At 44.2% G+C, this 25,716-nt stretch overlaps 1 protein-coding gene across 2 annotated transcripts; it reads left to right on the top strand.

Annotated features, from left to right (window-relative positions):
* The first annotated feature begins 356 nt into the window (after positions 1 to 356).
* LOC115138059 (active breakpoint cluster region-related protein-like) lies at positions 357 to 25,716 on the top strand. Of its 2 annotated transcripts, XM_029674457.2 has the most exons (22): positions 358 to 467; positions 599 to 708; positions 829 to 933; positions 7,834 to 8,106; positions 8,226 to 8,333; positions 8,472 to 8,526; positions 8,637 to 8,689; positions 8,813 to 8,950; positions 9,025 to 9,146; positions 9,335 to 9,491; positions 9,670 to 9,804; positions 9,895 to 9,970; positions 19,130 to 19,225; positions 19,350 to 19,421; positions 19,587 to 19,684; positions 20,125 to 20,235; positions 20,379 to 20,545; positions 23,739 to 23,878; positions 24,295 to 24,429; positions 24,541 to 24,646; positions 24,939 to 25,080; positions 25,490 to 25,716. In XM_029674457.2, exons 1-22 carry the CDS (start codon positions 416 to 418, stop codon positions 25,595 to 25,597), a joined length of 2,559 nt encoding a protein of 852 aa, XP_029530317.1. In that variant the 5' UTR covers positions 358 to 415; the 3' UTR covers positions 25,598 to 25,716. The 2 variants fall into 2 exon arrangements, with proteins under 2 accessions (XP_064881517.1, XP_029530317.1); XM_065025445.1 differs by having other exon boundaries at positions 357 to 467; positions 9,670 to 9,970.

Here is a 25,716-nt window from a genome sequence, read left to right as displayed (position 1 = left end):
CTTATCCAGAGCGACTTGGGCAAAGTGCCTTGCTCAAGGGCACATCAACAGATTTTTCACCTAGTCCGTGATTTGAACCAGCAACCCTTTAGGTTACTGACCCAACTTATCTCGACTGCCAGGCTACCTGCCACCCTTATCTGAGAACAGCCTATAGAACCAGATCCCAAGGTAATTTAGTTTTTTAACTAGGCAAATTAGGCTATTGGATGTCGGATAATGCAGATTTTATTTTCAAATGAGTCACTCAGAATGTCCTGATGTACACCCCCCCACACACACACACACTTATTTTTTTTTATCTTCATCACCGAAACAGGAAGTTTAACGACTGCAGAGCGTGTTCTCATTTACTCGTCTCGAGACAGTCTCACAGTCACTTAGCCCAGAGTGTTGCAGATAGAACATTAGAGCTATGGAGGTCTTCATGGAGGCAGCTGCCTACCTTGAGTCACAGCATATTCCAGGCAAGTACATTTATGTGTTTTGTGTGTGTGTGTGCATGCCTCTGTCTGTCTGTCTGTCTGTCCATGTGTGTGTGTGTGTATGAATGTTATCTTTCTATGTAAATGATGTGTGTGTTTGTACTGTATCTTAGTGGAGGCTGTAGGTGAGCCAAGTCCTGATCCACTGCAGGAGGATGTGTTCCCAGAGGAGGATTTGTTCTCCCCCCACCAGACAGACAGCATAGACCTGCCCGACACCCCCGTGAGTCTGTGCTCTACGGCGCCTTCGTCTCCTATCTGCCAAACCCAAATCCAAATAGTCTTCTTCTCTCATAAATGCACACACTCACACACACTTACAGCAGAGTGTTTTCTCTCTCAGGTCCTGCGTACCCCTGTAGAGATGCTGGATAGGAGGCTCATGGTACTGAGAACTATCCTGGACAGTGACAGGATCTACCTCAACGAGCTGGAGACACTGCTGATGGTAACACACACACACACACAGACACACACTGACATCTCTAAGTCTCTCTCTAACACACACACTGCTCAGGGCTCAGGGGGCTTTGGTGTGTTTACTAGTTTGTAAGTTTGGTGTGTTTGTAGTCTAAGTGTTTGTACGTGTATTTTAAGTGAAAGTGCATGTGGTTATGAATTGTGCCAGTTTACATTTTGGCACTCTTTTTTTATGTTGACTCGTCTTAGTAATTTTGACTAAAATATAATTAAGTCTTCATCCCATTTTGGCCATTTAAGTAATGATTTAGTCTACTTATTGTCAAAATTACAAAAACACTGGACCATTTTAGTAAACTAAATGCCCTTTCATTTTTGTTAAATTTGAGTCACTTCACATTTGTATTGCCACATTAACCTATCACAGGAGGTTGGTGGCACCTTAATTGGGGAGGACAGTCTCATGGTAATGGCTGGAGCGAAATCGGGTGGAATGCTATCAAATACATACATATGGCATCCACGTTTTTGATGCCATTCCATTACCTCCGTTCCTGTAAGGGATCTCTTCCTCCTCTTCTGAGGAGGAGTAGCGAGAAGGATCGGAGGACCAAAACGCAGCATGGTAAGTGTCCATCATTTAATGAAGCAAAATGAACACTGAACAAAACCAATAAACAGTCCCGTAAGGTGAATGACAAACACTAAACAGGAAATAAACACCCACGAAACCCAGGTGTAAAAAGGCTACCTAAGTATGATTCTCAATCAGAGACAACTAACGACACCTGCCTCTGATTGAGAACCATACTAGGCCGAACACAAAAACCAACATAGAAAAACCAACATAGACTGCCCACCCCAACTCACGCCCTGACCATACTAAAACAAAGACGAAACAAAGGAACTAAGGTCAGAACGTGACAGTTCCAGGCATTTTATCAGCCGTCCTCCCCTCAGCAACCTCCACTGTAACCTATAGTAAACATATATCACTGACTTCCATGTGCACAAACATACATAGCCTTGTCCTACCAACATATTTTTATGCATAACATCCGATTCTCTTCCCAACGGCAGAAATATGACTAATATATAAAATAATTTATAAAAATGATCTGCCCAAATTCCTGATTCGGTCTACATACAGTACCAGTCAAAAGTTTGGACAAACCTAAGGGTTTTTCTTTATTTTTACAATTTTCTACATTGTAGAATAACTATGAAATGAAACATATGGAATCATGTAGTAACCAAAAAAAGTGTTCAACACATCTAAATATATTTTATATTTGAGATTCTTCAAAGTAGAAACCCTTTGCCTTGATGACAGCTTTGCACACTCTTGGCATTCTCTCATCCAGCGACACCTGGAATGCTTTTCCAACAGTCTTGATGGAGTTCACACATATGCTGGTAGCTTTTCCTTCACTCCAACTCATCCCAAACCATCTCAATTGGGTTGAGGTCGGGTGATTGTGGAGGCCAGGTCATCTGATGCAGCAATCCATCACTGGTCAAATAGGTGTGTTGGGTCATTTTCCTGTTGAAAAACAAATGATAGTCTCACTAAGCGCAAACCAGATGGGATGGCGAAAGCTGTGGTAGCCATGCTGGTTAAATGTGCCTTAAATGCTAAATTTGGACTCATCAGACCAAAGGACAGATTTCCACTGGTCTAATGTCCATTGTTCATGTTTCTTGGCCCAAGTAAGTCTCTTCCTTACTGGTGTCCTTCAGTAGTGGTTTCTTTGCTGCAATTCGACCATGAAGGCCTGATTCATGCAGTCTCCTCTGATGTTGAGATGTGTCTGTTACTTTAACTCTGTGAAGCATTTATTTGGGCTGCAATTTCTGAGGCTGGTAACTCTAATGAACTTATCCTCTGCAGCAGAGGTAACTCTGGGTCTTCCTTTCCTGTGGTGGTCCTCATGAGAGACAGTTTCATCATAGCTCTTGGTGGTTTATGCGACTGCACTTGAAGAAACTTTAAAAGTTCTTGAACTTTTCCGGATTGACTGACCTTCATGTATAACGTGAACATCTAGCAACCCAAAGGTTGTGAGTTCAAATCTCATTATGGACAACTTTAGCATTTTAGCTAATTAGCAACTTTTCAACTACTTAGCATGTTAGCTAACACTTCCTCTAACCCTAACCCTAACGATAACCATTTTAGCTAATCCTTCACCTAACACTAACATAAACCCTAACCTTAACCCTAACTCCTAACCATGACCCCTAGCCTAGCTAACGTTAGTGAGATAGCTAACATTAGCCACCTTGCTAGAATTTGTAAGATATCATACATTTTGCAAATTCATAACATATAACATGTTTTGCAATATTGTAACAAATTGTACATTTTTCAAATTCGTAACATATAATACAAATTGTAATTCCTGACATATTATTATAATATTATATTATTATTATGAAATGGGTGATTGACATACACAAATTACATACCATATGAAACGTAACATATCATAATCAATGGAATGTCTCGGATTTACATACAGAATAATACGAAATGCTCTACATTTACATTACATTTAAGTCATTTAGCAGACGCTCTTATCCAGAGCGATTTACAAATTGGTGCTTTCACCTTATGACATCCAGTGGAACAGCCACTTTACAATAGTGCATCTAAGTCTTTTAAGGGGGGTGAGAAGGATTACTTTATCCTATCCTAGGTATTCCTTAAAGAGGTGGGGTTTCAGGTGTCTCCGGAAGGTGGTGATTGACTCCGCTGTCCTGGCGTCGTGAGGGAGTTTGTTCCACCATTGGGGGGCCAGAGCAGCGAACAGTTTTGACTGGGCTGAGCGGGAACTGTACTTCCTCAGTGGTAGGGAGGCGAGCAGGCCAGAGGTGGATGAACGCAGTGCCCTTGTTTGGGTGTAGGGCCTGATCAGAGCCTGGAGGTACTGAGGTGCCGTTCCCCTCACAGCTCCGTAGGCAAGCACCATGGTCTTGTAGCGGATGCGAGCTTCAACTGGAAGCCAGTGGAGAGAGCGGAGGAGCGGGGTGACGTGAGAGAACTTGGGAAGGTTGAACACCAGACGGGCTGCGGCGTTCTGGATGAGTTGTAGGGGATTAATGGCACAGGCAGGGAGCCCAGCCAACAGCGAGTTGCAGTAATCCAGACGGGAGATGACAAGTGCCTGGATTAGGACCTGCGCCGCTTCCTGTGTGAGGCAGGGTCGTACTCTGCGGATGTTGTAGAGCATGAACCTACAGGAACGGGCCACCGTCTTGATGTTAGTTGAGAACGACAGGGTGTTGTCCAGGATCACGCCAAGGTTCTTAGCGCTCTGGGAGGAGGACACGATGGAGTTGTCAACCGTGATGGCGAGATCATGGAACGGGCAGTCCTTCCCGGGAGGAAGAGCAGCTCCGTCTTGCCGAGGTTCAGCTTGAGGTGGTGATCCGTCATCCACACTGATATGTCTGCCAGACATGCAGAGATGCGATTCGCCACCTGGTCATCAGAGGGGGGAAAGGAGAAGATTAATTGTGTGTCGTCTGCATAGCAATGATAGGAGAGACCATGTGAGGTTATGACAGAGCCAAGTGACTTGGTGTATAGCGAGAATAGGAGAGGGCCTAGAACAGAGCCCTGGGGACACCAGTGGTGAGAGCGCGTGGTGAGGAGACAGATTCTCGCCACGCCACCTGGTAGGAGCGACCTGTCAGGTAGGACGCAATCCAAGCATGGGCCGCGCCGGAGATGCCCAACTCGGAGAGGGTGGAGAGGAGGATCTGATGGTTCACAGTATCGAAGGCAGCCGATAGGTCTAGAAGGATGAGAGCAGAGGAGAGAGAGTTAGCTTTAGCAGTGCGGAGTGCCTCCGTGATACAGAGAAGAGCAGTCTCAGTTGAATGACTAGTCTTGAAACCTGACTGATTTGGATCAAGAAGGTCATTCTGAGAGAGATAGCGGGAGAGCTGGCCAAGGACGGCACGTTCAAGAGTTTTGGAGAGAAAAGAAAGAAGGGATACTGGTCTGTAGTTGTTGACATCGGAGGGATCGAGTGTAGGTTTTTTCAGAAGGGGTGCAACTCTCGCTCTCTTGAAGACGGGAGGGACGTAGCCAGCGGTCAGGGATGAGTTGATGAGCGAGGTGAGGTAAGGGAGAAGGTCACCGGAAATGGTCTGGAGAAGAGAGGAGGGGATAGGGTCAAGCGGGCAGGTTGTTGGGCGGCCGGCCGTCACAAGACGTGAGATGTCATCTGGAGAGAGAGGGGAGAAAGAGGTCAGAGCACAGGGTATGGCAGTGTGAGCAGAACCAGCGGTGTCGTTTGACTTAGCAAACGAGGATCGGATGTCGTCGACCTTCTTTTCAAAATGGTTGACGAAGTCATCTGCAGAGAGGGAGGAGGGGGGGGGAGGAGGATTCAGGAGGGAGGAGAAGGTGGCAAAGAGCTTCCTAGGGTTAGAGGCAGATGCTTGGAATTTAGAGTGGTAGAAAGTGGCTTTAGCAGCAGAGACAGAGGAGGAAAATGTAGAGAGGAGGGAGTGAAAGGATGCCAGGTCCGCAGGGAGGCGAGTTTTCCTCCATTTCCGCTCGGCTGCCCGGAGCCCTGTTCTGTGAGCTCGCAATGAGTCGTCGAGCCACGGAGCGGGAGGGAGGACCGAGCCGGCCTGGAGGATAGGGGACATAGAGAGTCAATGGATGCAGAAAGGGAGGAGAGGAGGGTTGAGGAGGCAGAATCAGGAGATAGGTTGGAGAAGGTTTGAGCAGAGGGAAGAGATGATAGGATGGAAGAGGAGAGAGTAGCGGGGAGAGAGAGCGAAGGTTGGGACGGCGCGATACCATCCGAGTAGGGGCAGTGTGGGAAGTGTTGGATGAGAGCGAGAGGGAAAAGGATACAAGGTAGTGGTCGGAGACTTGGAGGGGAGTTGCAATGAGGTTAGTGGAAGAACAGCATCTAGTAAAGATGAGGTCGAGCGTATTGCCTGCCTTGTGAGTAGGGGGGGAAGGTGAGAGGGTGAGGTCAAAAGAGGAGAGGAGTGGAAAGAAGGAGGCAGAGAGGAATGAGTCAAAGGTAGACGTGGGGAGGTTAAAGTCGCCCAGAACTGTGAGAGGTGAGCCGTCCTCAGGAAAGGAGCTTATCAAGGCATCAAGCTCATTGATGAACTCTCCGAGGGAACCTGGAGGGCGATAAATGATAAGGATGTTAAGCTTGAAAGGGCTGGTAACTGTGACAGCATGGAATTCAAAGGAGGCGATAGGCAGGTAGGCAGATTATATCAACCTGCTCTGAGACCAGGTTGGTATAATCAGAGCAGGAACGGAGCCTGTCTGCACACTCTCATAGCTTGCTCCCCCCGCAGCTCACCAGCTGATGTAGGCTGTGTGTGCTTGGTGTGGTGCGTCCTTCCCACAGCTGAACAGAATTGCGCTGTGCGTCTGTGCTGCAAATATGAATTGTGCTTATCACTGAACAGCTCTCAATCTCTCTAAAACTCTTGTCCAGTCCTTTTAGTAGTCCGATTTTTGTCACAGAAAATGTTTTGCCTCACCTCATTTTAATCAACTAAAATGACCTGAAAAAAAATATAAACATTTCTGCAGTCTACTGAAAAATAGGTGTTTGACAAATATTTTTGTTGCAGTTTTTGTTGACGAAATTGACCGTGTTGTGCCATAAAGTATTATTTAAAATAACAATTACAACACACTTTTTTATATCACCTCGTGTCTGGTGGCACATTGCTTCCTCCTGGAGCCACAACACTTCTGTAATTCTTTGTTGAGAGAAGAATGGCTTCCCTCTTTTGTCCAGGGCTCGATTTCATTATGAAAACTATGCTCCCTTCCCTCTCCACCTGTTCACGTCTCTTGCAAACCTGACAGGGATTAGGTGTACTATATATGGTAGCGTATGTGGAGTAATATGGTAATAGCTACACCTAAGTTTCTGGAAGGATATTTTGCTCCGTATATAGTCAATAAGTGCTGAGGGAAGTGGGTGAGTTTTTTTAGCAGAATTAGACCAAAGAGTCCGCTATACCAGTAGGCAGCATTATGTGTGAATGTGCCAGAAAGTGATGTTGCAATAACAAGTGACCAAGTCATTTTCAATCTCTTAATTTCTCTTCTCCTTCATCTCCATCCATTATAAACTGTATGCTTCTGCTTTTGTGTCAACAAGCAACACAAATAGATGTGAGAAATAAACCCCGTTTGGATTTGTGTTGTAAGGTTGGACATTTTCACATCTAATTAGTATACACGCGTAGAACTCAGCATTTTTGACACCCATTCTCGCAGCACACACAAACACACACCCACACACACTACATATTCTCTCTCACACATAGCACCCACACTAACACACAAAGCAAAACTAGGCCAAACACAATATGGGTAATGTGTGTGAGAGAGAATATGTAGTGTATATTTGTGTGTGCTTTGAGAGTGAATGTCAAAAATTATTTTGACAAATGTGTGAAAATGCTTGATTAAATGTCTCTACTACACTCTTCTCGCCTCCCTCTTTCCCTCTGTCTGTCTGTCTGTCTGTCTGTCTGTCTGTCTGTCTGCCTGCCTGCCTGCCTGACTGACTGTCTGTCTGTCTGTCTGCCTGCCTGTCTGCACTACACTCTTCTCACCTCCCTCTTTCTCACCTTGTTTTCTCTCCCCCACACTCACTCTGTCTGTCTGTCTGTCTGTCTGCCTGACTGTCTGTCTGTCTGCCTGCCTGTCTGCACTACACTACACTCTTCTCACCTCCCTCTTTCTCACCTTGTTTTCTCTCCCCCACACTCCCTCTGTCTGTCTGTCTGCCTGTCTGCCTCGGTCTCTCTCTCACTCTTCCCCACCCTTCCTCCCCGCCCCCCTCTCTCTCTCTCTCTCTCTTTTCTCTCTCTCTCTCTCTTCCCCACCCTTCTCCCTACCCCCACCTCCTTTCTCCCCCAGCCTATGAAGGCTCTAAAGGCCACAGCAGGGACGTCTCAGCCGGTTCTGTCCAGCCAACAGGTCCAGACTGTGTTCTACCAGGTGCCTGAGCTCAGAGACCTGCACAGAGACTTCTACACTGGCCTGAGGGACCGCCTGGGGCACCTGGAGCCACAAGCACACCCAGAGACAGACAAGGGGCCCGGGCCAGGGCTGGGATTGGAGCAGGGGGAGGAGAAAGAACAAGGCCAAAGCGGCTACCAGCTAATGGTTGGAGACCTCTTCCTAAAGATTGTGAGTTACTGCTCCCGCTCTGTCTGTCCGTCTGTCCATCCATCCATCCATCCATCCATCCATCCAGTCATTGTCCCACTGTCTTAGCTAAGATAAGTAAGTTACATTCTCACATACAGGTGAGCCAGCTAGGTGTGTATCGTGGATTCATTGATAACTATGAGAGTGCTGTTGAGATCGTGAGGAGGTGTACTCAGACTGACCAGCGCTTCAGGATACTGGCCGAGGTAAGACAGATTGATTTGTGTATTTCAACATCTCTCTCTTTTCTATCTTGAATAACACATGCATTATCAGGGACCTCTCTAGTCGAAGTATTGCGACATTGCAACCTCCTCACACTATCTCTCTCTTCCTGTTTTCAGAGTATGATGTCTCATAATGGATCAGACAGAACTAAAACAAAATACACCTTTGAGGGTAAGATGAAGGTTTCACCTCTTTTTAAAAAGTCACTGTATGTCACTCCAACCTCCACAGATGAATCACGTGTGTGTTTATGTGATGGATGTCTGTCTATATCCCTCCAGCTCTCCTGTACAAGCCTCTGGACAGAATCACCAAGACAACCCTAGTGCTGCATGTAAGAGTGCCACCCCATTCATCCTGCCTGGCATTCATCCATTGATTTCTCCACCTACCCACCTATCCACTGACTCCCAAGTAACCATGCACTCTTGTTGTTGTCCCCCCCCCCCCTGTATAGGACCTGTTGAAACACACTCCCCAGCAGCATAGTGACCACCCCATGCTGCAGGAGGCTCTGAGACTGTCCCGGGGCTTCCTGTCTGGGGTCAACGAGGGATCACAGTGCAAACGAGAGGTCACCCTCAGCAGAGGCATGGTGAGAGGGACATATGCACACACACATGGACACACACACACCATATCATGACCATTGCTATATGTGTGTTGCAGCGGCGCCAGCTGATTCGTGACGGCTTTGTGGTGGATGTGTGTGAGGGGGGGCGTAACCTTCGCCATCTCTTCCTGTACACTGACCTGCTGCTGTGCACCAAACTCAAGGGCGGTGCCCAAGGGTGAGTGACAGGTCCAGAATGGTAGATCAGTCATTTAAGTTGATGAAGAGTCACCACCTAGATTGTGTTTGCAACTGAGCATGGATGCATCTGTTCATTTGAGTGTGTGTGTGTGTGTGTGTGTGTGTGTGTGTGTGTGACTGTGTGTGTGTGTGTGTGTGTTTGTGTGTGTGTGTCCTCTCTCCTAGTAAGCAGCCCCAGTACAGGTTCTGTTGGTACCTGCCTCTGGCTGGACTGAAACTCCACTGGGGACCAGAGATGGAGCTCACCACAGACACACACCACCGCATACACGCCACGAGAGCCAAGATGTACCTGCTTAGACACGAGCTGCGACAGACAATGGTGAGTGTTCGCGTGTATGTGTGTGAGTGTGTGTGAGTGTGTGTGAATGTGTGTGTGTGTATGTGTGTGTGTGTGTGTGTGTGCGTGCGAGCAAGTGAGTGTATTATTCAATAGAACCAACCCTCTTTAAAGTAACCAGATTTGAAAACTAAACTTTGCGTATGTATGTGTCCTACAGAAGCCTGTCCCACAGAAGTGCTTGGCAGCTCGTACTATAGAGCGAAGCAGATGGAAGAAGATGGAGCAGCTTGAACTGATGATTCTGACACACTCTCCTCTCCTCCCACTGGAACTTCACAGCCCCAGCGGAAAGGCACACACACACACACACACACACACACACACACACACACACACACACACACACTCTCTCTCTTACAAGCATGTGGGTGTTCTTTTTCAGAGCCACACTCTGGTGATGTCATCTCTGTATGAACTAGAGGAGTGGAGAGAGGCCATCCACAAACTCACCGGAGATAGTGAGTGAAAGTGGGGGTGTATATACGTGTGAGAGAAAGAGAATGAGCGAGTGAGTGTGCCATTCAGAGGGTTAATGGGCAAGACGAAAGATTTAAGTGCCTTTGAACGGGGTATGGTAGTAGGTGCCAGGCACACCGGTTTGTGTCAAGAACTGCAACGCTGCAGAGTTTTTCACACTCAACAGTTTCCAGTGTGTATCAAGAATGGTCCACTACCCAAAGGACATCCAGCCAACTTGACACAACTGTGGGAAGCATTGGAGTCAACATGGGCCAGCATCCCTGTGGAACGCTTTCGACACCTTGCAGAGTCCATGCCCCGACGAATTGAGGCCAATCTGAAGACAAAAGAGGGGGGTGCAACTAGGGCTGTGGAGGTCATGAGATTTTGTCAGCCGGTGATTGTCAAGCAAATAACTGACGGCCTCACGGTAATTTACCATTAATTAACATAAACACTTTTAACATCTTGCTTCCATGCACAGCCTACAAGCCACTGATGCAGACTTTTAGAACATTTACATTTTAAAAAGTCAATTTATACATTTAATATAGCCTACAACATCATAATAAGTCCATTATCTATTTTAGACAGATCTAAAGAAACATGATATGAAGAAAATGTAGTCTGTTTCAGAAGAACAGAATAGTATACTCAGAGTTGTCCTTATGTTAGGTCCTGATCCGGCTATGCCAAATGGCTGTGGGCTACACTAGTTCATTTAGCAGACAAGAATTGCTTAGAAAGCTGTAGCATTATTTTATAGGATGAAGAATACAATTGAACGTAGCTGAATAAAATAGAAAGGATATTTTCTCCAAACTATTTCCAAGGAAGTGGGCACATTTGGCTATTAATGTGATGAGCGGTTAACAGAGAAACAGGTCCTCCTATAATTTAGAGTTATTTATGCAACTTTAGTTGAGATACAAACGTGGCGCTATATGTTTAGGTTTTTAATACCTTCTAAGGCTGCATGATGCAACTCTAATGATGATTTGTGCAGGCTGTACACACTTCATCAGTCTCTCATCCACAATTTGACAAGCACTCGATAATATTCTCACCAGGCCTCAAATTTCCCAGCGACATCCCCCTTGTGTGGCCGTAATTCCCCCTAAAAGATCCATGTCTTTTGCGGTCAAAGTGGACATTGTGCCCTTGAGCTGAATATAATAATTATAATTCCCTTCTTCCGTCTGCCGTGCTCTGAAGCACCTCTCAATCACATGGCTCTCTCAGATATCTCAAATCGTATTGGTTAATGCCCGTCACATGATCGGTTCCTTCTTACAGGCATCTCAGCCAAGAAGTAGGCTACAATTATAGAAAGACACATTAGGGAAACTGTGCGCCTCCATCTTATCGAATTCAACTAACAAGATGAGTATGCCTAGCAAAGAGCAAAGCAAAAGTTGACCTATTCTATTGGCAGACTTGTGCTTCCTGTGCAATAAATAAATATTCCAAACATACACTGGGGCAATTGTGGGATGTGATAGATCCCAAATTAATACAACCATTCGCATAAAAAAAACGTTTAAAAGAAATGAGGCTGATGCAACAGATCAGAGCGTTTTGCTTAAAATGTTGATAAACTATTAGGCTATTTCTTCTAATCAAATCAAATGTATTTATATAGCCCTTCTTACATCAGCTGATATATCAAAGTGCTGTACAGAAACCCAGCCTAAAACCCCAAACAGCAAGCAATGCAGGTGTAGAAGCACAGTGGCTAGGAAAAACTCCCTAGAAAGGCCAAAACCTAGGAAGAAACCTAGAAAGGAACCAGGCTATGAGGGGTGGCCAGTCCACTTCTGGCTGTGCCGGGTGGAGGTTATAACAGAACATGGCCAAGATGTTCAAATGTTCATAAATTACCAGCATGGTCAAATAATAGTAATCACAGTGAACAGGTCAGGGTTCCATAGCCGCAGACAGAACAGTTGAAACTGAAGCAGCAGCACGGCCAGGTGGACAACAAGGAGTCATCATGCCAGGTAGTCCAGATGCATGGTCCTAGGACTCAAGTCCTCTGAGAGAGAGAAAGAATGAAAGAGAGAATTAGAGAGAGCATACTTAAATTCACACAGGACATCGGATAAGACAGGAGAAATACTCCAGATATAACAGACTGACCCTAGCCCCCCGACACATAAACTACTGCAGCATAAATACTGGAGGCTGAGACAGGAGGGGTCAAGAGACAATGTGGCCCCATCCAATGATACCCCCAGACAGGGCCAAACAGGGCAGGATATAACCCCACCCACTTTGCCAAAGCACGGCCCCCACACCACTAGAGGGATATTTTCAACCACAAACTTACCATCCTGAGACAAGGCTGAGTATAGCCCACAAAGATCTCCGCCACGGCACAACCCAAGGGGGGGGCGCCAACCCAGACAGGAAGACCACGTCAGTGACTCAACCCACTCAAGTGACGCACCCCTCCTAGGGACGGCATGGAAGAGCACCAGGAAGCCCCTGTAATAGGGTTAGAGGCAGAGAATCCCAGTGGAGAGAGGGGAACCGGCCAGGCAGAGACAGCAAGGGGCGGTTCGTTGCTCCAGTGCCTTTCCGTTCACGTTCACACTCTGGGGACAGACTACACTCAATCATAGGACCTACTAAAGAGATGAGTCTTCAATAAAGACTTAAAGGTTGACATCGAGTCTGCGTCTCTCACATGGGTAGGCATACCATTCCATAAAAATGGAGCTCTATAGGAGAAAGCCCTGCCTCCAGCTGTTTGCTTAGAAATTCTAGGGTCAATTAGGAGGCCTGCGTCTTCTGACCGTAGCGTACGTGTAGGTATGTACGGCAGGACCAAATGGTGAAGATAGGTAGGAGCAAGCCCATGTAATGCTTTGTAGGTTAGCAGTAAAACCTTGAAATCAGCCCTTGCTTTAATAGGAAGCCAGTGTAGGTAGGCTAGCACTGGAGTAATGTGAGCAAATTTGTTGGTTCTAGTCAGTTTATTTAGTGCTTTATCCGGGTAGCCGGAAAGTAGAGCATTGCAGTAGTCTAACCTAGAAGTAACAAAAGCATGGATTAATTTTTCTGCATCAATTCTGGACAGAAAATGTCAGATTTTTTCAATGTTACGTAAATGGAAAAAAGCTGTCATTGAAACAGTCTTGATATGTTTGTCAAAAGAGAGATCAGGGTCCAGAGTAACGCCGAGGTCCTTCACAGTTTTATTTCAGACGACTGTACAACCATCAAGATTAATTGTCAGATTCAACAGAATCTCTGTTTTGTCCGAGTTTAAAATTAAAAAGTTTGCAGCCATCCACTTCCTTATGTCTGAAACACAGGCTTCCAGTGAGTGCAATTTTGGGGCTTCACCATGTTTAATTGAAATCTACAGCTGTGTGTCATCCGCATAGCAGTGAAAGTTAACATTATGTTTTCGAATGACATCCCCAAGAGGTAAAATATATAGTGAAAACAATAGTGGTCCTAAAACGGAACCTTGAGGAACACCGAAATTTACAGTTGATTTGTCAGAGGCCATTCACAGAGACAAACTGATATCTTTCCGACAGATAAGATCTAAACCAGGCCAGAACTTGTCTGTGTAGACCAATTTGGTTTTCCAATCTCTTCAAAAGAATGTGGTAATCGATGGTATCAAAAGCAGCACTAAGGCCTAGGAGCAAGAGAACAGATGCAGAGCCTCGGTCTGACGCCATTAAAAGGTTATTTACCATCTTCACAAGTGCAGTCTCAGTGCTATGATGGGGTCTAAAACCAGACTGAAACATGTCGTATACATTGTTTGTCTTCAGGAAGCCAGTGAGTTGCTGCGCAACAGCTTTTTCATTTTTTTTTTGAGAGGAATGGGAGACTCGATATAGGCCAATAGATTTTTATATTTTCTGTGTCAAGGTTTGGCTTTTTCAAGAGAGTCTTTATTACTGTAACTGTTAGTGAGTTTGGTACACATCCGGTGGATAGAGAGACATTTATTATGTTCAACATAGGAGGGCCAAGCACAGGAAGCAGCTCTTTCAGTAGTTTAGTTGGAATAGGGTCCAGTATGCAGCTTGAAGGTTTAGAGGCCATGATTATTTTCATAATTGTGTCAAGAGATATAATACTAAAACACTTGAGTGTCTCCCTTGAGCCTAGGTCCTGGCAGAGTTGTGCAGACTCAGGACAACTGAGCTTTGGAGGAATAAGAGGAGTCTGTAATTTGCTTTCTAATGATCATAATCTTTTCCTCAAAGACGTTTCTGAATGTATTACTGCTCGAAGTGAAAGCCATCCTCTCTTGGGAAATGCTGCTTTTTAGTTAGCTTTGCGATAGTATCAAAAATACATTTTGAATTGTTCTTATTTTCCTCAATTAAGTTGGAAAAATAGGATGATCGAGCAGCAGTAAGGGCTCTTCGGTACTGCACGGTACCGTCCTTCCAAGCTAGTCTGAAGACTTCCAGTTTGGTGTGGTGCCATTTCCGATCCAATTTTTGGAAGCTTGCTTCAGAGCTCGGGTGTTTTCTGTATACCAGGGAGCTAGTTTCTTATGACAAATGTTTTTCGTTTTTAGGGGTGCAACTGCATCTAGGGGTAAATTGAGTTCCTCAGTTAGGTGGTTAACTAATTTTTGACCTCTGACGTCCTTGGGTAGGCAGAGGGAGTCTGGAAGGGCATCAAGGAATCTTTGGGTTGTCTGAGAATTTATAGCAAGACTTTCGATACTCCTTGGTTGGGGTCTGAGCAGATTATTTGTTGCGATTGCAAACATAATAAAATGGTGGTCCGATAGTCCAGGATTATGAGGAAAAACATTATGTTCCACAACATTTATTCCATGGGACAAAACTAGGTTCAGAGTATGACTGTGGCAGTGAGTAGGTCTGGAGACATGTTGGACAAAACCCATTGAGTCGATGATGGCCCCGAAAGCCTTTTGGAGTGGGTCTGTGGACTTTTCCATGTGAATATTAAAGTCACCAAAAATTAGAATATTATCTGCTATGACTACAAGGTCCGATAGGAATTCAGGGAAGTCAGTGAGGAACGCTGTATATGGCCCAGGAGGCCTGTAAACAGTAGCTATAAATAGTGATTGAGTAGGTTGTATAGAATTCATGACTAGAAGCTCAAAAGACGAAAACATTTATTTTTTTTGTAAATTGAAATTTGCTATCGCAAATGTTAGCAACACCTCCACCTTTGCGGGATGCACGGGGGATATGGTCACTAGTGTAACCAAGACGTGAGGCCTCTTTTAACACAGTAAATTCATCATGCTTAAGCCATGTTTCAGTCAGGCCAATCGCATCAAGATTATGATCAGTGATAAGTTCATTGACTATAACTGCCTTGGAAGTGAGGGATCTAACATTAATTTGCCCTATTTTGAGATGTAAGGTATCACAATCTCTTTCAATAATGGCAGGAATGGAGGAGGTCTTTATTCTAGTGAGATTGCTAAGGCGAACACCGCCATGTTTAGTTTTGCCCAACCTAGGTCGAGGCACAGACACGGTCTCAATGGGGATAGCTGAGCTGACTACACTGACTGTGCTAGTGGCAGACTCCACTAAGCCTGGCCTGCACCCCATTTCATTGTGGAGCTAGGGGAGTTAGAGCCCTGTCTATGTTCGTAGATAAGATGAGAGAACCCCTCCAGCTGGGATGGAGTCCGTCACTCCTCAACAGGCCAGGCTTGGTCCTGTTTGTGGGTTAGTCCCAGAAAGAGGGCCAATTATCTACAAATTCTATCTTTTGGGAGGGGCAGAAAACAGTTTTCAACCAGCGATTGAGTTGTGAGACTCTGCTGTAGAACTCATCACTCCCCCTAACTGGGAGGGGGCCAGAGACAATTACTCGATGCCGACACATCGAACTAGCTGATTTACACGCTGAAGCTATGTTGCGCTTGGTGACCTCTGACTGTTTCATCCTAACATTGTTGGTGCCGACGTAGATAACAATATCCCTATACTCTCTACACTCACCAGTTTTAGCTTTAGCCAGCACCATCTTCAGATTAGCCTTAACGTCGGTAGCCCTGCCCCCTGCTAAACAGTGTATGATCACTGGATGAGAAGAGAAGGCTTGGCCTCTGACTCCGTTTCGCTGCTTAATGGGGAGAACTGGTTGAATGTTTCTGTCGGTTTATGAGCGACACCGTTTAAGCATTCCTTCAGCATTTCCTTCCAGGAGCCATGAGAAAGTTGTCCGTCTGCGGGGACCGTGCGAGGGGATTTATACTACTATCTGTACTTACTGGTGGCACAGACTCCATTTCATCCTTTCCTAGACTTAAATCACCCTTGCCTAACGATTGCGTCTGAAGCTGGGCTTGAAGCACAGCTATCCTCGCTGTAAAGCCATCGTTCTCCTGTATATTATGAGTACAGCAACTGCAATTAGAAGGCATCATGTTAATGTTACTACTTAGCTTCGGGTGGTGGAGGTCCTGACGAACCACGTCCAGATCAAGCGTCCAGGGTGAAAACGTTGCACGAAAAAAAGTTTAGTGAGGGGAAAAACCAAAAATATAAATGGTAATTAAAAAGTAAACACTGTAAAGTTGTCAGGTAGCAAAGTAAGGTTAGCAACCAAACGCACAGCAGCACGTAAACAAGGCTGCAAGTTCATCACATTAGAAGCGCAGCAATGGGCACATGGCAGTAGGCTATAAACGCGAATGTTCCAAAATGCAATCAATAAGCGGAAAACACTCTTCTCAAAAGTGACCCCAAATGCGATTATACATGTAATGCTTTATTACAGAGGTGCATTTTACGCAAACTCATGCTCCTCCTATGTATACCAGTTACAACCCATGCTCCTCCTATGTATACCAGTTACAACCGGCTCTACACTGGTTGTAAATCGGATTAATGTCCTTCATTTTAAGAAGTTATTTGGCCACTTTAGTTGTGATATAAACCTTATCAAAACATATAGGCCTATGGGTTAGGCTACATGAAGTGTGTGACTATGATTTGAAAAAAAGGCATGCTCTGTTTCTTGCCTTACTTCACACGCTGGGCATCATTCACAAGAGATAATACATAATTCAGAAGTGATAGATAATATTGCCATCCATCAGACTATTTTTTATTTAATGTTGTCTTTAAATATACTAAATAATATATGTGTGAAATTAGTTTTTATATAGCATGGACCATTATCATGCAACTGTCTTGGAACATGGGCATGGGGAAAAAAATACATGTCATCTATGCACTTAAATAGCGAATGGAGGACGCTTTTCCCCAAGGTTCATTTTCATGCTAGCCAGGTGGGCTATACTCCCGTTGTAAAGCGAAGCAATGTGCTTAATATTAGGAAAGTTGATAAATAAATAAATATAGTAGGCCTAACCTATAGAAAGCTGATGGGATCCTGCTCTTTTTAGTAGAGGCCATCACTCTGTTTTCTCACGCAGTTGCATATCCTATAGAAATGTTGCGCAACATGAGTTTATGGGCTTTGATTTGATTTTCAAAAACATTTGCATTGATGTCAGAGTGATTAGAGGGACATTAGAGTGCTGAGTACCAGGCAGTTAGCACGTGTGGTAGACTACTAATCAGCAGCATCAGAGCTTGGAGAAGCCTAGTTACCATGACTAAACTGTCACGTGGAATTTGACTGCGGTTATGACTCGTGAACGCTGGTGTGGCGGTTATTTTATTTTATTTTTCACCCTTATTTAAACAGGTAGGCTAGTTGAGAATAAGTTCTCGTTTACACCTGCGACCTGGCCGAGATAAAGCAAAGCAGTGTGACACAAACAACAACACATAGTTAATAGTAATACGGTCACCATAACAGCCCTATGTGCAACTCAATATTAGGAAGGTGTCCTTAATGTTTTGTACACTCAGTGTATATTAATTAGATAAGGATTCACACCCCTGAGAGAATACACGTCAGCAACACTTTTCTTCAAGCCATTTTCAAGTCTTGCCATAGATTTTCAAGCCGATTTAAGTCAAAACTGTAACAAGGCCACTCAAGAACATTCCATGTCATCTTGGTAAGCAACTCCAGTGTATATTTGACCTTGTATTTTAGGTTATCAGCCTGAAAGATGAAGTCATCTCCCAGTGTCTATTGGAAAGAAGACTGGACCAAGTTTTCCTCTGGGAATTTTCCTATACTAAGCTGTATTCGGTTTTTCCCCCCCAAAGATAATGCTTTGTATTCAGGACAAAAAGTTAATTTCTTTGCCACATTTTTTGTAGCATTACTTAAGTGCCTTAGGGATGCATGTTTTGGCATATTTGTATTCTATATTTGTATTATTTTCACTCTGTCATTTAGGTTAGTATTCTGGAGTAACTACAGCGTTGTTGATCCATCCTCCATTTTCTCATATCGCAACCATTAAACTATGTAACTGGCCTCATGGTGAAATCCCTGAGCAGTTTCCTTCCTCACCGGCAACTGAGTTAGGAAGGATGCCTGTATCTTTGTGGGGACTGGGTGTAGATACACCATCCAAAGCCTAATTAATAACTTCACCATGCTCAAAGGGATATTCAGCGTCAGCTTTAGATTTTTTTACACTATTATTGAACACAGAAAGAGTCCTTGCAACTTATTACGTGATTTATTAAGCACATTTTGACTCCTGAACTTATTTAGGCTTTCCATAACAAATGGGTTGAATGCTTATTGACTCAAGACATTTCAGCTTTACATTTTTTATTAATTTAAAAAATGTTCTAAAAACAACATTTCACTTTGACATGATGGGGTATTGTGTGTAAATGTAATCCATTTTAAATTCAGGCTGTAACACAAAAACATTTGGAATCATTTCTGAAGGCACTATATGCCTTCCTCGGCTCTCGCCCCCAAAAAATGTAAATCACTGCTCAGACCACTGCACCACCGCACTTCACAATGCTCTAGCAAGTTGCGAGAATACTTAAAGATACTTGATGGTGATCAGTGTCGTTTTTAATGATTTTGTTTTAAGCCTTCTGAAAACCATGACCCTAACCTTAACCACTCAGAATGAATGCCTAAACTGTTAACATTTGAGTCCCTTCTGTTTTAACCTTGTAACCATGTGGAACTCATCCACAATACGTCAACTTTCGAAGGGAAACTATGAGATGTTGTTGTGCTGAACAGTATGTCCATCAAGTGGTGTATGATGTGGGTGTGTTATTTCTCAGACAGAGAAATGGTTCCTCCAGACCTGCTCACCCTAACCAGCTCCTGTGTCAAACTGAGAATGACCCAACAGCCTCCCTTTCACAGCATACTGCCTGGTGAGACCTCCTTTCACACACAGTTTCCACTTCTGTTTACTTTATCTCTCTTTATCATACTTTATTTGACTTTCTTACACTTGTTCTAATGCTCACTCCCCCCACACCTCTCCCTCTCTTTCAGGTGAGGAACAGTCTCTATGTGGGACTCTTAGTGTAGCCGTTCACTCTGCCAGTGGACTACAACAGCCAGCCAGTGAGTGTCTGCATCTGTATCTTCAGTATCTATACCGCAGTGTCTATATCTTAACCAGATGTAGTACACACAGAATACTCTACCCTCAGACTCCACTGTAACACAAACCATTGAGCTCTTTAAACAGACGCACACTGTTTTCCTTTTCACTGCTCTCCCACCTAGGTGTGTATGTGTGTGTGGAGGTGGATGGCTTTGAGTTCTATGAGAGCCAGGTCCAGACCCACTCCTCTGTCAGCAGCCTCAGCCCTCACTGGGACCAGGTAAGATGCCGTATCCAGGCTAGCTCTACCGGCAGCCATTTTGATTGGGGGAATCATCATACATCATTGCTGTTACAGATGTAGGATCTTAATTTGAGCCAGTTTGCCACAGCAGTATCAGGATATGTGAATTATTATGTGGATTATAATTAATGGACATTTTTGTAGGGGTTGATACATTTTTTTGTAAGGGTAAATGAAGTCTGACATTTAAAAATGGAAATGACAAACTTCAGTACCCTTTTTAAACCTTAAATAAACTACATGTAATTGTCCTGCATTGCATGACGATGTACATCACTATGATGATGCTTTTCAGTGGTATTTCAGTGAGGATGCTTTTTACTTGATTTGGTCTTTTAAAATAACTTTCGAACATAGCCATGCTACCCGTATGTCATCAATACTACTCTTCAACGGTGTCTTGTGTTGGTCCTCAGGAGTTCTCCTTCCAGGTGGATGGGGCTCAGAACCTCAGGGTGCTGTGTGTGTTGCAGCCAGAGGAAGGAGAGAGCTGTGAGGACCGAGTCCTTTGCAAGACCTCTATACAGGTGTGTGTCTGCATCTGTGCATCTGTGTCTAGATATGTGTGTTCTTCAATGTTCAGAAGGTGTGTGTGCCTGTATCTGTTTAAAAGTGTATACTGTGTGTGCGTGCACCTGTGTGGTCACCTGTTCATCTGAATGTGTTTTAGCTGGACCCAGGCTTCCTACAGAAGCGATGGAGGAGACAGACTCTCTCTCTAGGCCAGGTGGAGGTGACTATGTCTCTAAAGTACTGCCCTCACCCTCTAGACCCGCCCTGTCTGACCCCTGCCCAGCAACAGTCCATCTTCTGCATGCCCATTGGAGCTGTGGCACAGTGAGTCCTGTCGATCATCACTAGTCCAATGAGGATTAAGGACCTGGGGTTTTTGCGCAATGGGTGCATTTCAGTACTCTAAAGTGACTTCCTCTCCTTTTCTCATCTCTTAGCTAAGTTATTTGTAGCATAATCGTAAATGACACAGTGGGATCTACTTTTGTTTCCCTCTCTTGTTTGGTTATGAAATTAAATTAAAAGAAACCACTCTGACAGACCGAGGTGTTCCTCAAAATGCATCCTATCGTGCTCCGAGCACACAAATTGGACCACTGGAGGGTCGGAGTATGAGTCCAGATAAGAGTATGCAAAACAGAGCAGGGAGTGCACTTCTCAAATGCGTACTACGTTTGTACATATTTTGAAGCAGGCATCGATGACCAGAAATATGACGCAACTATGGGAAAAATGAAGTAACATTTATTGAAATCAATGGCGGCTATTATTTGAGCTGAAGCGAGAAAAAACACACTCCAACTTCGGGATGTAATGTTGCCTATTCACATCTCATATGTTGCCTGACTACAATATTTAATATTGACACGTAAATACATGCTGTGTTAATTTTGTCATGTTTACCTTTCTACAATACCCACTGTAGGGTGAATAGATCACAAGCCCATATTAAATCAATAGAGCTAACTGGCTAGCTACTACTGTTAGCTAGCTAGATAGGCACAAATAATTGTTAGCTAGCTAGCTACCCACAAAGAATTGACATCTACCTTGCATAACATTAGTTTTACGTCATTTTTGCCTTTTAAACTATCTTATTAGCTATGTAAATGTTTACGATTCACAAATAGCTAGCTGCAAACATTAGTTATGTAAAGTAAAACGTTTCCTTTGTGTATATCTTGTTTCCTCTATTGCCATTGTCCTGGCTGAAATAAGGTTCAGTGAATGGGTAAATTGATAGGGCTAACTAGTTGGCAATTTTTATGCTTACTCCCCGTGAACAAATGCTAATCTATCTTGCATGACATTAATTACAGGTTATTTTTTGCCTGTTTAACTACCTGGCTAGCTAGATTTTTACGATTTGCATATGTTGATAATGGGATATGTAGATAGGGCGAGTCGGTCAACGGAGCTGTGAGGGGAACGGCACCTCAGTACCTCCAGGCTCTGATCAGGCCCTACACCCAAACAAGGGCACTGCGTTCATCCACTTCTGGCCTGCTCGCCTCCCTACCACTGAGGAAGTACAGTTCCCGCGCAGCCCAGTCAAAACTGTTCGCTGCTCTGGCCCCCCAATGGTGGAACAAACTCCCTCACGACGCCAGGACAGCGGAGTCAATCACCACCTTCCGGAGACACCTGAAACCCCACCTCTTTCAGGAATACCTAGGATAGGATAAAGTAATCCTTCTCACCCCCCTTAAAAGATTTAGATGCACTATTGTAAAGTGGCTGTTCCACTGGATGTCTTAAGGTGAACGCACCAATTTGTAAGTCGCTCTGGATAAGAGCGTCTGCTAAATGACTTAAATGTAAATGTAATGGTCAAGGATCGATTCGGACAAGGTGGTCAATTATATGACAAGTGACAGTTTATTCAGAGTAAAGATATCTGGTACAACGTATACGGGCTCATTCATTTGGCCTCACAAAAGAACCATCAGAAAGAGCCCCGATAACAGATTGTAAGCATGTTATGTACAGTACAAAAAGTGGGTTGAGTCTGAAAGTCCCTGGCTTTTGATTGGCCACAGTTGAGGTGTTGTCTTCTTGGATTGGTCCTGTTGAGCCGTCCGTCGTTCCTCCGGGTCTCGTCGTGTCGTTCTCAGTCACACAATGTTCGGCTAGGAAGGAGATTGTGTGTGTGTGCTTGTGTCTGCAAGTCAAGGCTGTCTCTTCCTCCCAATGTGTGGGTGTATGTCTTATCTGTGTGTCCTCGGCAGTTAGTGTGTGTAATGTGTGTGTGCTGTGTGTGTGGGTGTGGGAGCTATCCTGTATGGGACCTAACATGTTTTACTGTGAAAATACGTTGTCTCAGTTATAGCAATGTAATAGCAGTAGGCTGGTCATTTGCATAAGAAATAGCACTTCCTTACAAATCCCTCTCTTCACATCTCCCCAGAGACGTGACACAACCTAACTAGATCCAGACACAAAAAGAAAACTTTTCCCAGAAGGAAAAGTTTTGTGATTCCCTCTCTTCACATCTCCTAAGAGATGTGACATAAACTAGGCAAGTCAGGCGGAATGGTCCACATGCCCCCTCTTCCCAATTCAGAAGAGGCACGACATAGAATGGAGAAGCTCAAAAGCCGCACAACACTAAAATGGCTGCAAAAACTGAAAGATGGGTCTTATGCTCCATACCGTTATCTCGCACCTGGCTCCTGTTATCTAACAAAAGACCGCTTGTTCTCGCAACACCCCGCTCTGAATGTTCCCCCCTCCCAACTCATTTGAACAGTTCGTCTTCATGCTACTCTGTATTTTTCCATCATGAGAAAGTTCCATGGCCCTGATACTTTTAACAATGTTTCAAATCAGCTAGGTTGCATAACACATACATACATCCACACAAGGCAACAGCAGATAATATTCAATCATATATATGGTAATGACTATAATGTAAAATACAGGATCCAACACATATAGCTAGCTGATAATTATGAAGTAAAACATTTGCTTTGTGTATATCTTGTTTCGTCTCTATTGGCATCGTCCTGGCTGGAATAAAGTTCAGTGAATGGTAATGTCATACAGTAGGGCTAGTGCCAGTGCTTGTCAAATGTAATGTTTTATGCGTTCTCCACACTCTCGTCCTCACAAGAACGTACTCAAGAGAACGTCCTAGGAGAATGCGCTCAGAGCATGAGCGTGTGTAGCACGGTCGGTCGTATGCATATTGAGAAATCCCCAGGATTAGGCAATATAGGATCAGCAGATCTGTGGCAAGACTAGAAAGACTAGTGAAAGGGAACCACATACCATATAAGGTCTGATCCTGGGGGGAAAAAATGCAGTTTTGATCTATTTACAAAAAATGTAAGTAGTCATTGCCCTCTGTGCGCTGTGAGTGCTTCATGTCTCGAGGATAAATGAAAGTCATTTGAAAACACCATGTGAACATCCAAGACACTTTTCTCTAGCATGCCAATGACATATAATGTGTGTATATACTACTGTATGTACATACACAAACCAGAGTGTGTGTCTTGTGTGTGTCCTCTCCCAGACAAGAGGGTGTCCTGGTGCCACATGTGGTGCGTTGCTGTGTGGAGGAGGTGGAGCGGAGAGGACTGGAGGAGGTGGGCATCTATAGGCTATCAGCAGCAACCAGTGACATCACCAACCTCAAGACTGCTTTCAACACCAGTGAGTGTTGAAATGATGCCACGGCTTGAGACCTTCTAGACAGCGTGTACTAAACCAGGGAATGCAGTCATTTCCATAGGGCCCGGGCGCGCTAAACAGAGTTTGCGGTTGTATGAAGTGCAGTTATCAGAGTTGAATCATTATGAAATGCATGCTGATCTTGCTCTCTCGCTTACTTTCCCTCCCTTTCTTCCTCTGTCTATATAATTTCTCCCTCCCCCTCTCTCTCTCTCTTTCTTTTTCTGTCTATTTATATATATATATATATATCTCCACCTCTCTCTATTTCTCTCTCTCTCTCTCTGTCTATATCATTTCTCCCTCCCCCTCTCTCTCTATCTCTCTTTCTTTCTCTGTCTATATATATATCTATATCCACCTCTCTCTATTTCTCTTTCTCTTTCTCTCTCTCTCAGGTCTGCGTGAGGCAGTGTCCAGGTTGAGGTGTGTAGATGTGAATGCTGTCTCAGGTATACTGAAGCTCTACTTCAGAGAACTCCCTGAACCTCTCATACCAACAGAACTGTTCCAGAGCTTCACCAAGGCGTTGGGTAGGTCACATACATACACAAACGCATGTACACACGCACACATACACACACACATGCAGACACACACACTCCCTCTTCTCCGTCCATGTCTGTGTTGTGTCTCTCTGACAGACATTCCAGACCTGAGCTCCAGGAGTGTGACCATGTTGTCTCTGCTCCAGTCCTGTCCCTCCGTCAACCAAAACACCTTCCTGTTCCTCCTCCACCACCTCAAAAGGTCTCTCAACACCTCTAATACACTACTTATATGTTACTAATAACATGCTACTATATTAACATATTTCTATTACTATTTACATTGACTCATTTAGCAGAGACTTTTATAACAAAGTACTTCTCACCCATATACATTTTGTATTTTTTATTTAACCTTAATTTAACTATTCATATATATATAAGGCTAATTTCCCATTGCTTCCCATTATATTTTTCATTTGTATTTTTTCCAATGACGTCATTCTCTCATTCGTATTTTTGCTAATGACATCATCCTCTTCTTTGTTCTCCAGAGTGTCAGACAGACAGCATGTGAACAAGATGCCTCTGATGAACCTGGCCACTGTGTTTGGTCCCAGTCTACTGCGCCCCCCTGTGGCTGTTCTGGGACAGTGCAGCCCGACAGTGGACATCTCTCAGGAGGTGGAAGTGCAGGTTGGTCATGGCTAATTCATCAGGCTTATGCTATTATTATAGTCGATTGCTTTTACAGTAGCATACAGGAAAGATACAGGCCTTCACATGTTGGTGCAGGACATTTAAATCATATCGTGTATTTAAGGTTTGAAAAGGGTTCTAAAGTTTGAAATTTCAGACTTGATTTTCTCTTATGAAAAATGTATCAACCGCTACAAAAATGTACATCATTTGTACTTTAAAAAGTCACTGATGTCAAATCAGTGACTACTTCAAGGTAGTAAGGAAGGAGGCTTTTTCCAAGTATTTGACGGACCATGAGTAGTTGTTTTAAACATGTTTCTCTTTGCGTAGTAGTGTGTGTAATGTGTGTATCAGTCTTTCTCTCTCTCTCTCTTTGTGTGTGTGCGTGTGTGTGTGTGTGTAGGTCCAGGTTGTGTATTTCTATCTGCAGTGTGACAACCTGCCTGAAGCCCAGACATGCATATCACATGACACAGAGACCACTGAGGAAGATGAGACCACCAACATATGAACCTTAAACTCCTGGAAACATCACTGTTGGCCAACAGAGACTCAGGAAAAAGAGAGAGAGGGGACATGTAATCTATAGACATTGTAAAGATAAATAAATATATTTATTTGTAAAGCTTT

This window comes from Oncorhynchus nerka, linkage group LG12, assembly GCF_034236695.1.
Source record: "Oncorhynchus nerka isolate Pitt River linkage group LG12, Oner_Uvic_2.0, whole genome shotgun sequence".
Lineage (NCBI taxonomy): Eukaryota > Metazoa > Chordata > Actinopteri > Salmoniformes > Salmonidae > Oncorhynchus > Oncorhynchus nerka.
Note: the sequence above shows the minus strand (reverse complement) of the source record. Positions and strands in the feature narration are given on the sequence as shown.

What these genes read in the sequence shown, in the direction of transcription:
- LOC115138059 (XM_065025445.1), top strand. Translation starts at nt 416, where the DNA reads ATGGAGGTCTTCATGGAGGCAGCTGCCTACCTTGAGTCACAGCATATT. An exon ending in GCTTCAGGATACTGGCCGAG is followed by an intron (nt 8,334 to 8,471) that starts GTAAGACAGATT and finishes TCCTGTTTTCAG; the next exon opens with AGTATGATGTCTCATAATGG. An exon ending in ACGAGCTGCGACAGACAATG is followed by an intron (nt 9,492 to 9,669) that starts GTGAGTGTTCGC and finishes TGTGTCCTACAG; the next exon opens with AAGCCTGTCCCACAGAAGTG.